The sequence below is a fragment of the Oenanthe melanoleuca genome, chromosome 4 (genome assembly GCF_029582105.1).
Source record: "Oenanthe melanoleuca isolate GR-GAL-2019-014 chromosome 4, OMel1.0, whole genome shotgun sequence".
Classification (NCBI taxonomy): domain Eukaryota; kingdom Metazoa; phylum Chordata; class Aves; order Passeriformes; family Muscicapidae; genus Oenanthe; species Oenanthe melanoleuca.
The window spans coordinates 2,426,706-2,439,000 of record NC_079337.1 but is presented as its reverse complement, the minus strand read 5'-3'; the positions used below and the strand labels follow the sequence as shown (position 1 = coordinate 2,439,000).

Here is a 12,295-nt window from a genome sequence, read left to right as displayed (position 1 = left end):
GAGTTGCGGACGGGGCGGGCGGGGGCAGGAGCCGGGGTTGCGGAGGGGCCGGGCAGGGAGGAGCGGGGCTGCGGGCGCTGCCGGGCCGGGGTGCCCCTGTCCTCCGGCGGGTCCGAGCGCCGGGAGCCCCCGGGGGCGGTGGCGAGGGAGCGGGGAGGGAGCGGGGCGGCCCGGCAGCGCCGGCGGGGGCGGGCGGGGAGCGGCACGTCCCGGCCCGTCCCGTCCCGGGGCGCCCGGCTCGCCCCGCCATGGGCAGCGGCCCCGGGACGGGCTGGCAGCGGCGCCCCGGCGCGGGGCCGGGGGCGGGCCGAGGGTGCCGTGACCCCCGGCGGGGCCCTGCCCACCCGCCCGGCTCCGGCACCGGCTCCGGCACCGGCTCCAGCGGCTGAACTTGCCCAAGTTGCGGTGACTGCGGTGTCTCTCGCTCGGAGGGAGCCCTGACGGGCGCTGCCCGTCCCGGGGCCGCCTGGCTTTGTCGAGTTTTTGTTGGTTTATTTGCTTTTCGTTAGTGTTTTTCTGCCCTTCCGCCGCGGTGGATGGCCCGCGGTGGGCGCCGCTGGCCGCGCCGCCCCAGCCCGGGGAGGATGGTGGCGGCGGTGCTGGCCGGGCTGTCCCTGCTCAGCCTCCTCACCTGCGGCTACCTGGCCTGGGGCAGCCGCCGGGGAGGTGCCGGGGAGGCGCCGGGGAACCTGCTGGGAGAGCAGCCCGCGGCCGGCGCCCCCCGCTCGCAGCCGCACATCATCTTCATCCTGGCCGACGATCAGGGGTTCAGGGACGTGGGGTACCACGGGTCTGAGATCCGGACGCCCACGCTGGACAAGCTGGCTGCCGAAGGGGTCAAGCTGGAGAACTACTATGTCCAGCCCATGTGTACACCATCCAGAAGCCAATTGATCACTGGAAAGTAAGTTTGCTACTACTTCATCATTCACCTCTCCAGCCTAAACAGTGTCTCTGTTGGAAAGAGCACGGGTGAACCTGGCAGGCTCACATCTGGGTTATCTTATTGGCAGAATGTGCCTCTCTGGACCCTTGAATGGAACAGATTTGTGATAGGTTTGAAATAGCAAAATACAGAGGTGTCACCCAGTGAGGCAGGAGGGTTCAGCACTGCGAGCTGCCCCTCGGAGTGCTGGAGCACATTCGTGCTTACAGCATCACTACCAGATGTGCTGGTTGTCAAGTTCTGCTGCTATTGCTGAGGAGCGAGCAGCTCTGCTCTGCTCTGTGATTTCCAGGGGACTCAGAGGAGGAGTTGTCTCAGGGAAATGCCAGCCTTACGTTTTCTCCTCTGTGTTCGTTGCAGTTTGGTCACGGGTCTCACTGACATTGTCTTGATGTGAGTTCTCTCCAAGGGTTATCCTGAATTTATGAGGTGGTTTCTCAGTGTGTCACCTGTGGATGGGCAAAGGGAATTCAGGCTCTCTCTGTACCCTCATAGCTGCAGCATTGCTCTTGTCACTTTGCGGGCAATTACAAACTTTACTCCTAAGCCACTAAAATAGGTGCCTCACCTAACTGGTGAAAGCACTGGGTGGGTGTTGTGTGCTTTGCCTTAAAGTTGTGTTATACTGTGGTCTGCTAACTAAATAATTACCCAACCTCAGGGCCTTCTTACATCAGAAGGTTAATGAGGATTAAGGGAGGGGGGGAATTTATGCATTTGAACTGTAGGAACAATTTCCAAATAGCTCCAAGTGTGGACACATTTACTCTGGAACAAAACTGCCTTGTTTCTGTTTAGCTTAACTCCCTTTGACAGGAACAGGGAATTCTTAAAAGAGCAAAACAAAATGAGAGGAAAAAAGTTTATTTTCTCCTTTCCAAAAGTATAAACAGGAACAAGGCCATGTTAATACTGCTGGTAAAAGAAACACATGTTAAATAAAACAAGCAACTGGCCTGGTGTCTTGCATCTCCATATGGTAGAGCTGGAGATAATTCCCAGTCTCGGTCTATTTCCCAGACTTGCTGGACCAGGGAGATTTGCATGGAGAGCTGACACATTGTCTAGAGCAAGAATTCCACACAGGTTTTTGTTTTGGTTTTATTTTTACTTCTTTGTGCAGACTATGTCTCAAAGTTATTTCAAGGCATCTCCTCAGTCATTCACAAGAACAGAGTTGCCCTGAGGCACCTAAAGCAGCAGCTTTCAAGGGAAATGTGTGCCAGGATAGTGTTCAGTGCATCTTGGTTGTCTTAAAGGCAGGCAGCAGTTGGAGGGCAGGAGCTGGGCCAGCAGCACGTAGCCAGGCAGCTCTCTGAGGATGATGGTTTGGGAAGCAGTGCTTTACAAAAGGGAATGTCATGCTGCACAGCAATGACTCATGCAGCAGCTGCAGGAATGGGATCACCAGGTTCCAGTGGAACCAGGGGGCTGCAGAGATTGTTTAAACATGAAAAAAATACAAATTAAGGATAACTGTAACTCAGTTTAACTATTTTGATCCTTCTTTAAATTCAGTAAAAGGTAGGTATGTTCTGAGAAGCCCTGCTCTTTTCATTGGCTTGTCAGGCGGAAATGGTTCTGCAAATCTGCCTGCTTTGGTTTTGGAAACTTTTATGGGAAAAAGAAATTTGCTTATACTTTGTCTTTATTTTCTTAGTCTGCTAGTCTAAAGCCCTTAGAGCTTTTTTTTAGGTGTTGTTCTACTTTAGGGAAAAAGGAGCTGTAGAGAGAACTATTTTCCATGAGTGAGAAATCAGGGAGGGATTGGTGAGGGATTAATAGGCTGGGTAAAGTACTCACAAGGCAGGTTCAGAGAATACTGTTTTCATTCCTGCTGGAGATAAATGCTTTGATGACTGCTTTTAATGCCTTCTTAGAAGAGGTGTCTTAATTAAAATGCCAGGATTTGGACACTCCTAATCCAGAACAAGTGCTCTTATTTCTTAAGTTCTTAAACGTGTTAGTTCCAGGCTAAAGACCTGCTCATCTTCTGAAAGATCACCTGGATGCCCCATGCTTCCCAATACACATCCAATGCTTAGCAAACTTACCAAAGGATAGTTTAGGTTGGAGGGCACCTTGAACTAGAAGGTGTTCCAGACATTACCTCTTGGATCAGCCAGATCCAGAGGGAGTTATGTAAATCAGACTCATGAGGGAGGACTGACTCAGGTTGCCAAGTGGAAGTTAAATTTCGGAGAAGGCTTTGAACAGCCCAAGTTCTTCACAGGTCTCCAGGCAGCCCCTCCAAGGGCTGTGCTAGTAAAGAAACCTTCTTTTGGTGGCTCTCTTGTGTGTGAGCTAGCACAGGGAAGGAGGCTGGAGGTGACATGTTAGAAGAGGCAGAATTGGTGTTTCCCCTCTGTGCTGTTCCACAGTGTGGCAGCTGGTGAGCTTGTCATCCTGACCACTTGAGTCCCTGTCTGCTTTCTCACACCCTGTGTGTGAGCCTTTGGCTACTTTCATTCCTTACTTTCCCGCAGTATTATCACTTTCCCCATTCACACCATCCAAAACTATTGCTTTTACACCACTAGTAGGGCTGGTTGCCACAGCTTTTTATTTTGGGCTTTATTTCTGGGTGTGTATGGGGGGGGTGCAGCTGAGCTGAGCCTCAGGAATGGAGAAGAAAGGCGTGAGCCAGTGGGCTGAGGGCCAGTGTGATGTGCTGGGGCCGTGCAGGGAGGTGAGGGAGCAGCTCTGCAAAGCAGCTGCACAGCTGGGGTGGCAGCAGGGACAGGGCGTGCCCGGCCTCTGGCAGGTCATACAGCTGGACTAAACCTTTGGTCGTCCCTGGGCTTGGGTGTGAGTGACAGAAACCGTCTCCAGATGAATTATCTGGTGTGATACAGTATTTTTGGTGGTTGTTTCCTTCTTGAAAGTAGCAGGCATGCCTCAAAAACTAAATAATTTGAGCAGAATCGGATACCTGGCTGAAAGCCTATAAGCTCAGATGAACATGTGTTTGGGTAGCTCCCACTATGCAATGTTGTGGTATTTGCTGCAGCAATGCTTAATTTAGCAAAGAAATCTGACAATCAATACTGACTGATCAGAAGGAATCTAGACATAATATGCTCTGAATGATTTTGGCATTATTTAGGTACCTGTTTCCTGCTCTAGGCTCTCGGTTTTCTGCTGCCCATCAGGCTTGTAGCCTGGGGAGCATGATGTGCACTGGAATCCATCTGGGCCACAAGAAGGTTCCTCATCTGTTCAGGAGCAGGGCTCTCTCTGTACTATCTCATGCACAGCTGGGGTTACAGATCAGTGAGAATCTGAACTCCTTTTCTGAGTCATGGAAGCCCTGCACTAATCTCAGGAATGAGCTTTGCACTGTGGATGGAATGCAGAGATGGAAGATGTTGGGAAATGCTGCAGTCTAGAGAAATAAATCCCTTTTTTCCCGTGGGATAAAATGGAATATTGAGAAATTGCTCATCCAAAGCAGACAGAAATAGATTGTATAATCAGTAAGCATAATCTGAGTGTTATTGTAATATAAGTAATTATAACTCTTTTCTAATTCAGAAATGTCACCCATTTATCAGCATATATATATATATATATATATATATATATATATATATAGCTATATGTGTTAGGCATATGGCTCTAGGCATCCCTGTGTAGTGATACCTAGTTCAGCATTAAAAATGACAATGTTTGAGCAAAGTAAGACTTATTTTGGCAAACAGGAGTGGGCTAAGTACTTTGAGTTGAAAGCAGTGTAGCTGACTTCAGGCAAACAGAAATACTTTACTCTGAGGGTGTGAATTCTCAGTGAGGCTCCTCTCTCCCTGCCTCCTGGGTGCATCCTGGCCCAAGCTGCAATTCCAGCAGTGTTGCTCTGGGAAGGAGCCAGTACAGTGGTGCATGACTGGGAAGTTACCTGCTGTGCTCTGAGCTGCAGCAAAGGGTCTTGGAGCCCTGACGGGATACTGGGAAGCATATATCACACCCCATTAGATATATTCCCTGCTCTGTAGTTAACAAAATATGAGGGCTGCAGAATATCAGCCTTAAGTACCAAGTGGTGACCTGATACTTTATCTGCTCTGGAGTAAAGGGACTTGGCAGCCAGCGGTCCCGAGTTTAATTCTGATCAGTGTTTCCATTAAGAACTGAGATGATGAAATAAAATGTTCTGATTCAGTGCGCTGGTAAGATAGGAGGGCCTGCCAGCATTAAGGGATTGTAGTGATACTGCAAATCATCTTGACAAATTAGAGGCATAATCTGTAAAAAAGCAGAATTAAAGCCAGCAGTGATAAATAGAAGATGCTCTGCTGAGTTCCTGAAGCAGGAAGAAATTTAATGGGCTGAGGATGGAAATCAACTCCTTCGACAGCATTCCTGCAGAAAAGTAACTGGAATTACAGTGCATCATACACTGGGTATGAGGTCAACAATGTCACATTGTTACCAAAAGAACGAACATCACATGAGTTTGTGAGAATGTGGGGCCTTGTAGGTCCATGCAGAGCCATTCTTCTCCACAGCTGGAGCACTTTTGCCCTAACTTGGGCATCATTCTCCAAGAGCAATGTGTATCTCATGGGAGAATGTCCAGAGAAGGGTGATCTGATATCTCAGAGTGATAACTCGAGGGGAAGGATCAGAAGAAACAGAGTTGTTTAGTCTAAAGAAGAGAAAAATGGGAAGGGACCTGGTAAATCTCTGGTATTTCAAGTGCAGGAAAGGGCATGGTGTGTGTTCAGTGTCATGATGAGTGGTACAAGAAGTGAGGGGCTTTCTGGAGCAGGGAAAACTTCAGGTCAGGTCAGAGGGAGAACCTGCAGGCACAGAGACTGTGAAACACTGGAATAGCTGGCTTTGAGAAATTGCTGGGTTTCTCCAGCAGCAGTCATGAAGGACAATATGTGGGGAATGACTTAATGGAGATGAGTCTGTCTTGGGGAAAAGGGTTGAGCTGGATGGCGCCTCTTCCAGCTTGGATTCATCTGTGCCTCATTTGAAGTACAGATTAATACAGAAGGCCTTCTGAGAGATGGTGTGAATAAAACACTACTAAATGCCAGAAACTATTTCAGTGTTCACTCTGACAGAAAATACTGTGTGAAAGTTTAATTTCAGTTTTCTCCTAGAAATTCCTCTTTTCTGCAACCTCGTTTTCTCTGGAAATTTTCAAGATTTTTCCCCCTAGGCCTCATAACTCTTGGAGTATGTCATTGTTTATTTCTGCTGACTTCTTTCAGGACCATTTGTGGGATGGCTGCCAAAGATGTTGAGGTATCTTTTTCCATGTTCTTATGTTTTTCACTTAGGATGACATTGTCCATACATACGTATATATGAAGCACACACAGAGAACAAGTAAATAATTAAATGCAAGGACTTGCTTTTCTTTATTTTATTCTCCTGTGTTTGCTCTCCTCTGTTCTATGGAAAATTAGATCCAGGTACTGAGCTGCTCTGGGGTATTAATCTACAAGAGGTCTGTCCATATCACTGTAATTATTAATTGACTGCACAAAGGAGCATGTGGAGAACAGGGCTGGAAAGGAAACTGCATGCAAACAATCAAAATAAGAAGTAGCACACACAGGAAATAGCAAAGTGTAGGACAAGTTGAGTAACCTTTTCTTGCATCAGTTTCTGACAGCCTCTAAGAACAATGTTTGATAGTTAAAGTCTGTTGCATAGAACAAACAGCACTGCCTGACATCTATAACTATACGGTGGAAATTTATTTTTGTTTTTCATTTTTCAATTTATACAAAGTACAGTAAGCTAAAGAAATATAGTTGGAAATAAATTTAGAAAATTTGTGATGGTAAATTACCTCTACTCCAAAGAGTTTGTTGTAGGCTTTTATCCCACGGTTTGGTTTTGTCGTGTGTTTCAGCTGTGAAAGAGAAATTATATTCCATGGAAAAGTTAGCCTTAAAATAATTAAGGAATTTAGCTCTTTTAGCATTGGTCCTGAGACATGCTGTGTAATTGATGACACATAGTGCTGCCTGTGGCAGGAAGCTGAATCAGTGGTGGCAGTAGACTTTTGTTCAGTTCTCCCTTTTCACTGTTACTCTTCCTTCATGGGGCCCTTTAAGTGAGTCAAGATGGGAACCTGAGATGGGTGTCTGAAAATAAAACAGGAAATGAAAAGATGGGGTCTGCTTTCCTGTCAAATGATTTAGACCAAATTAAATGGGACAAATTAAATTAATGCTTTCATTAAAGCACTTTACCTTTCATTGAAAGATTTTCCAGATTAGTGAGCTGAAGGTCAGAAGAAGGGAAAAATCAGTCCGCATTCTTTCTGTCTCTGTGACACTGGCGTGGGTGATAATGCCACACACCCAGGGCCTTGTCTTCTTAAGTGTGTGTATCTTAGTTCAGGGTTTGAATTTTTATTGCACTTTGAGATTTCCTATTCCCCCCAAATATTTTGCTTGGCTTTGTATTGATTTATAATCAGATTTTCTGTATTGAGTTGAGTTTGCTCCGTTCTAGAATGCCTGTTCCAGAATGGAGATAATTTCACCAGACATTTTTCAGTTAATATAAATAGCACAAGGCAAAGAAGATTGTGCCTGTGTGAGTGATCTTGTGTAGGATGTGTTAGCTTTCTCTGTATCAGTAAGCTTTTTATCAAAGCTACCCAATTTATTAGTTTTCTCTCTTAAAAGCCAGTAGACCTGGCTTCTGACCTCAGCTTCTCTCTGTATGTGTAAATTGGGAGGCTGGAATGCAATAGGAAGAGTTCAGAAAAAACCCAAGGCAGCCCTAATGGGTAACAAATGTAAAAGATTAATACAAAAGGTGTTTCAGCCATTGAGGTTTGACTAAAATAGCTCTGTGGTCTGTGATGAAATTGCAGAATTTTAAATGGGGAACTTTACTGTACGTGCTGGCTTTTAATAAGAAAGCAGTTAAATATGTTTCATCATTCTAGCTCAACTGCAGCTGTAATACGTTAATTAGTGGTGTCAGCTATCACCTACATATTAATTCAGGCTGTTATCAACATATTATCAAGCTCCAGGTTGGAGGACAGGATGTTGCTGGAGTTGGAAAACAAATCTGGGATAATTAAGTACATTTTAGTCTGCTTCAAACACAGAATTATCTTCTCGAATGCATCTCTGCAGATATTAGATAATAAGCATTGAAGCAGACATTATTAATATCATAAGTATGTTGTGGCCCCAGAGCCTTTGTTTTCAACCTTGGGGCAGAAAATTCACATATAGAAACCAAACCTATTCCTTATTTTTCTTACACTTTACCCCGTGGTTAATGAGCATGTTTGTGCCATGGCAGCTTTCTCACTGACATGGCACTCTGATTGTAAACACAGGATTCAGACTAAATTACTTCGGCTTTTAATTTCACTTATTTTTTTTCTTTTTTAATTGAAATATTAATTCAGCTTTTTTGCAGTAGATTTTAATTCCACTGCATCCTCTTATCAGAATTTTAGCTGTTTTCTAGCCAAATCTCTTGTGTCCATTTTCTGATTCAGTCTGCTTTTATCTCCGTTTATGCATTTTAAAGCATTCCTTTCCTGAAAGAGAATTTTCTCCCATTATGAGATAACATTATGTAATTTTTCTTAGCATTTATAGAACACAAGTGGGTACCAAGGTACTGTTTTAGAGGCGATCTCTGTGTTAATAAGCTCTCATGAGAAATGAGTTCCCTTCTGTTTTGAAGAGGCAGAAAATTATAAATTTGAAGAAACACTATAATTTGAGGAAAATGGGAAGCTGAAGGGAGAGGAGAAAATTAGCCTCAGGATGGGGGAAGCAGTGTAGTATCTTTAGACTAAATATACTCTAATAGATCCACTGTTGCCTCACAAATTGTACCTCTCTGAATGTAATAAACTTTGTCAAAGCAATATTTACCATCACATTTTATATACTCAGTTTTAGTTGTCATGGATTAGAGTTGATAAAGTCATAGAAAACTGGGTTTGAGGGGACCTCTGGAGATTGCTGAATTAGGTCTCCTGCCAACTTATATCACAGAGCAGGGACACACTGACTTTATAAACTCTTCTTTATTGTTTGTTTCCTCCTGGAAATAAAAAAATATTGCCAAGTATCCAAGAAATTGGAATCTTGACTGTTAAGGAGTCCCCTAACTTCACCATGTTGTCAATTTTAGAAAAGAAAACTTTTTGTGAAATTTTTTATATTCTTTTTTTTTTTTTTTTTCTTTTAAAGGGTTAACCAATGTAATTAGGGACTTTGTTAATGACCACAGCATAATGGCACCTGCTTCCTTAATTGTTCCATGGTCCCATTTTCAAGAGCCTTCAGAGGAAGTGATTTCAGTCTGTTTGCTGATTTTTCTTTACAGCAGATTTTTTTTCACTATTGCCCATACTTGATTACCATCATTCCACATTAATTCTGATTTGCAGTCTGTTTAATTCTTACTTTGTAAATTATCTTATGGTTCTGGCTTGTCACAATAAAATTCTTGGTGGAGAGGAGGAAGGAACTACTTCTTTCTGTGTTGTTTCTCCCCCTGTAGAAGTAGTCTAGCAAGCAGTGAAATATTTGCTGCTTGGTTTATGGCCCTCTCTATTCTCATCAGCTTCTGTTTTCATGTTTCCTGCTGAATGTGACCTGGAAGTGCACTGGGGTTTAATGGCCTGAATTTCAGCTGTTACCTCCTACAATGCCTTGTCTTTACCAGTAAACTGATTTAATAGGATTTATATATATTTATATATACATGCAGCTTTTCCTGGCAAATCATTAAAGTGCTTTTGAATCTGAAGAACTGTACCATCAAGATGATTCTTACTGTTCAACCAACGTGCAGCCTCCATGTATCTGAGTCATACCTGCTCACTTTGGTAACAAAAACATTTATTTTGTTACCATTAACCATGGTGAGTCACGGTAATGCAAAATGAGATTTGTGGGCTACTCTGCTTTGCTTTTCTTTATAAACAAGATGCAGCCTGAGATATCTTAAAAGAAAAATAACAGAGTGGAGCGTTTCTGTATTAAATGATTTCATGTCACAGTTGAGTTTTGAGGGCACTTGGGGGACATTTCTGCTCCTTAATAAATTATTGATTTGCATAATGAATAATATGATATGTAATGAATATACTTGGGGTCAGAAGCAGGAGGAACAGCCCAAGCAGTGAGTCAGACAACCAGGATTTTACTTCCTGCCCTTGTGGTCGTTCTGTCAGGTTTGTGTGTTTGGAAACCCTGTGGGGTGAGGGTGCCCATCACCCCAGGGGGAAAGTGGTGAGAAGTCCCTCTCCTCCCCAGTTAACCTGGAGAAAGCTGCTGCCTGGTCTGTGTTTCTCTGGTAATGTAGGTGTGTGTTTTAGAAAATGAGACTATTTATTAACTTGACCTGGTTGCCAGCTCCTTCTGCAACCTCCCATCCTTCTCAGGGAAAACCACAGGAAATTATTCTGTCCATAGTAATACTGGTGCTCTGTGTGACCCTCCCCTCCTGTCCTTCAGGATACCTCCCTGACCTTTTTCACACTATCCCCAGAAAACACTCAAACCTTTCAGGTCATTCCAGAACTAGTTTTAAACATTTGCAGCCTCCCAAACCACTTCCAGGCTTTCCTGGATAGCAGCCCACCAGGATGTCCTTTTGGAGTGTTCTCTCTGCTTCCAAGGTCAATCAGTTTGGCTGCCAGACCTAAATCCATTCTCTTCATTTTCCCCGTTATCCCATCTCCAGCACCAAGCAGAGGAGCAGCCAGCCCAAGTCTTCTCCACAAGAATGGTCTCACCCTGTCCTTTAGTTCTCTAATTCTTCAGGTGTTTTTTGGCTGAAGAGCAGATTGATGTGTCTTTCAGATACAATCAGAATTTATGTTCTCCCTGTTAATCAGTTACTGCCATGCATAAAACTTTGTATGCATAAAGAAATAATATTTATACTTTCCTTATCAGTCTCTTAAAGCTGGATTCATTATAGCTGATCACAGTTGTAAATACGCTTCAAGGAGTATAAAGGGTAATACTCCTTGCACGGTTCTGAAAATATTTTGAAACCGTTAAAAAGCCTGTTGTCAAAGGAGATTTTGTAATAAATGTTTCATTTTCTACCATGTAGCTTTCCACCAGCATTGTGTTTTAAAACTGAAAAAGGTGATACTATCAGGGAGGAGAAGGAACTTTAAAAAGGTTGTGCTACTCCCAGGAGTGTTTGGAAAAGAAAACAAACCTAAGGCACTTGGAAGCAGTTCAGGGATTTCTAATTAGACACGACATGATACGATAAGTGATGTGATATGATATGATATATAGGCAAGATTATTCACCTTTTAAGTTCACCCTCCTGTATTCAAACCAAACCACGCTGCCCTGATTTACTCCAAGCCCTGGAATTGAGCTCTCTGCTGCTGCCAGCCTGCCCTATGAGTGCAGGGAAGTGTGTTGCCCTGGCGTTTGCAGGCTGCTCTGAGAACAAGGTGTTTCCAGGAAAGGAGACGTTCCTTGTCCGCCCGCAGTGGGAGGAGCTGTGTGCTCTGGGCACAGACCCACCGTGTGCTGGTGGAGAACTGGTGTTCCTCAGCTGAGCCCTGTGGGTCCACTGCTCTTCCAGCTGGCCTCACTGCATGGTGCCCTTCATGGCTCCTGAGCTCACTGCCCTGCTACTGGACACTTCAGAAGGGAGGGAGCATTCGTTGCTTTGCATCCACAGAAAATTCAAGAAAAAAAAGTTTTAAGAAGTCATAATAAATTACCATGACTGTCCTTCTTCAGGAAATAATTAAAAATTACTATTTAAATATGTGGGAATAACTTGTTCCTAAAAACTTTCAACAGAGATTTCCACACCTCCCCCAGGCAGTCTTAGCTCTAATTCAGGTTATATCACTTTTAAAATGTCTAACTATCTTTCCTCCTGCAGTTTAAGCCTCTGGTCTCTTGGCAGTTTTCAGGTGAAGAACTTACTTTGCTAAAAAAGGTGATAAATCTCCTGTACATCTGAGTCTATTATCACATCTCTGCTCTTCCCTTCTCCAGCCTGAGTAAATTCAGTTCTTTCCATCTTTCCACACAGAAAAGGATTTATATACCTTTGATGGCTCTTAATGTTTGAAAGGGTTTATATACCTTGGTTTATATACCTTTGATGGCTCTTAATGTAGTCCTCTGGACTTTTTATATCTGGGCCTATTTTTTATTGAAAAGTGTCATCTGGAACAGGACACAATGTTCCAGTAAAAGTTTGACCAGTCCTGCCTTGATGCCTTCTTCTCAATCCCAAAGTTACTAAAATATTTTCACAGTTGAGTAATTGGAAAGCAGTACATCCATCCTTTACTGGCATGAATTTACCTCAGCAGAAAATCTGGGCAAAGCGTCTGTTTATCAGAGA

At 43.9% G+C, this 12,295-nt stretch overlaps 1 protein-coding gene across 1 annotated transcript in view; it reads left to right on the top strand.

The window, feature by feature from the left end:
• The first annotated feature begins 207 nt into the window (after window positions 1-207).
• The window catches only part of ARSJ (arylsulfatase family member J), a 34,878-nt gene continuing 22,790 nt past the window's right edge, over window positions 208-12,295 (top strand). Inside the window, exon 1 of the mRNA XM_056490659.1 lies at window positions 208-904. Within this exon, the coding sequence (XP_056346634.1) occupies window positions 537-904 (368 nt within the window). The 5' untranslated portion in view covers window positions 208-536. The remainder of the gene's footprint in view (window positions 905-12,295) is intronic.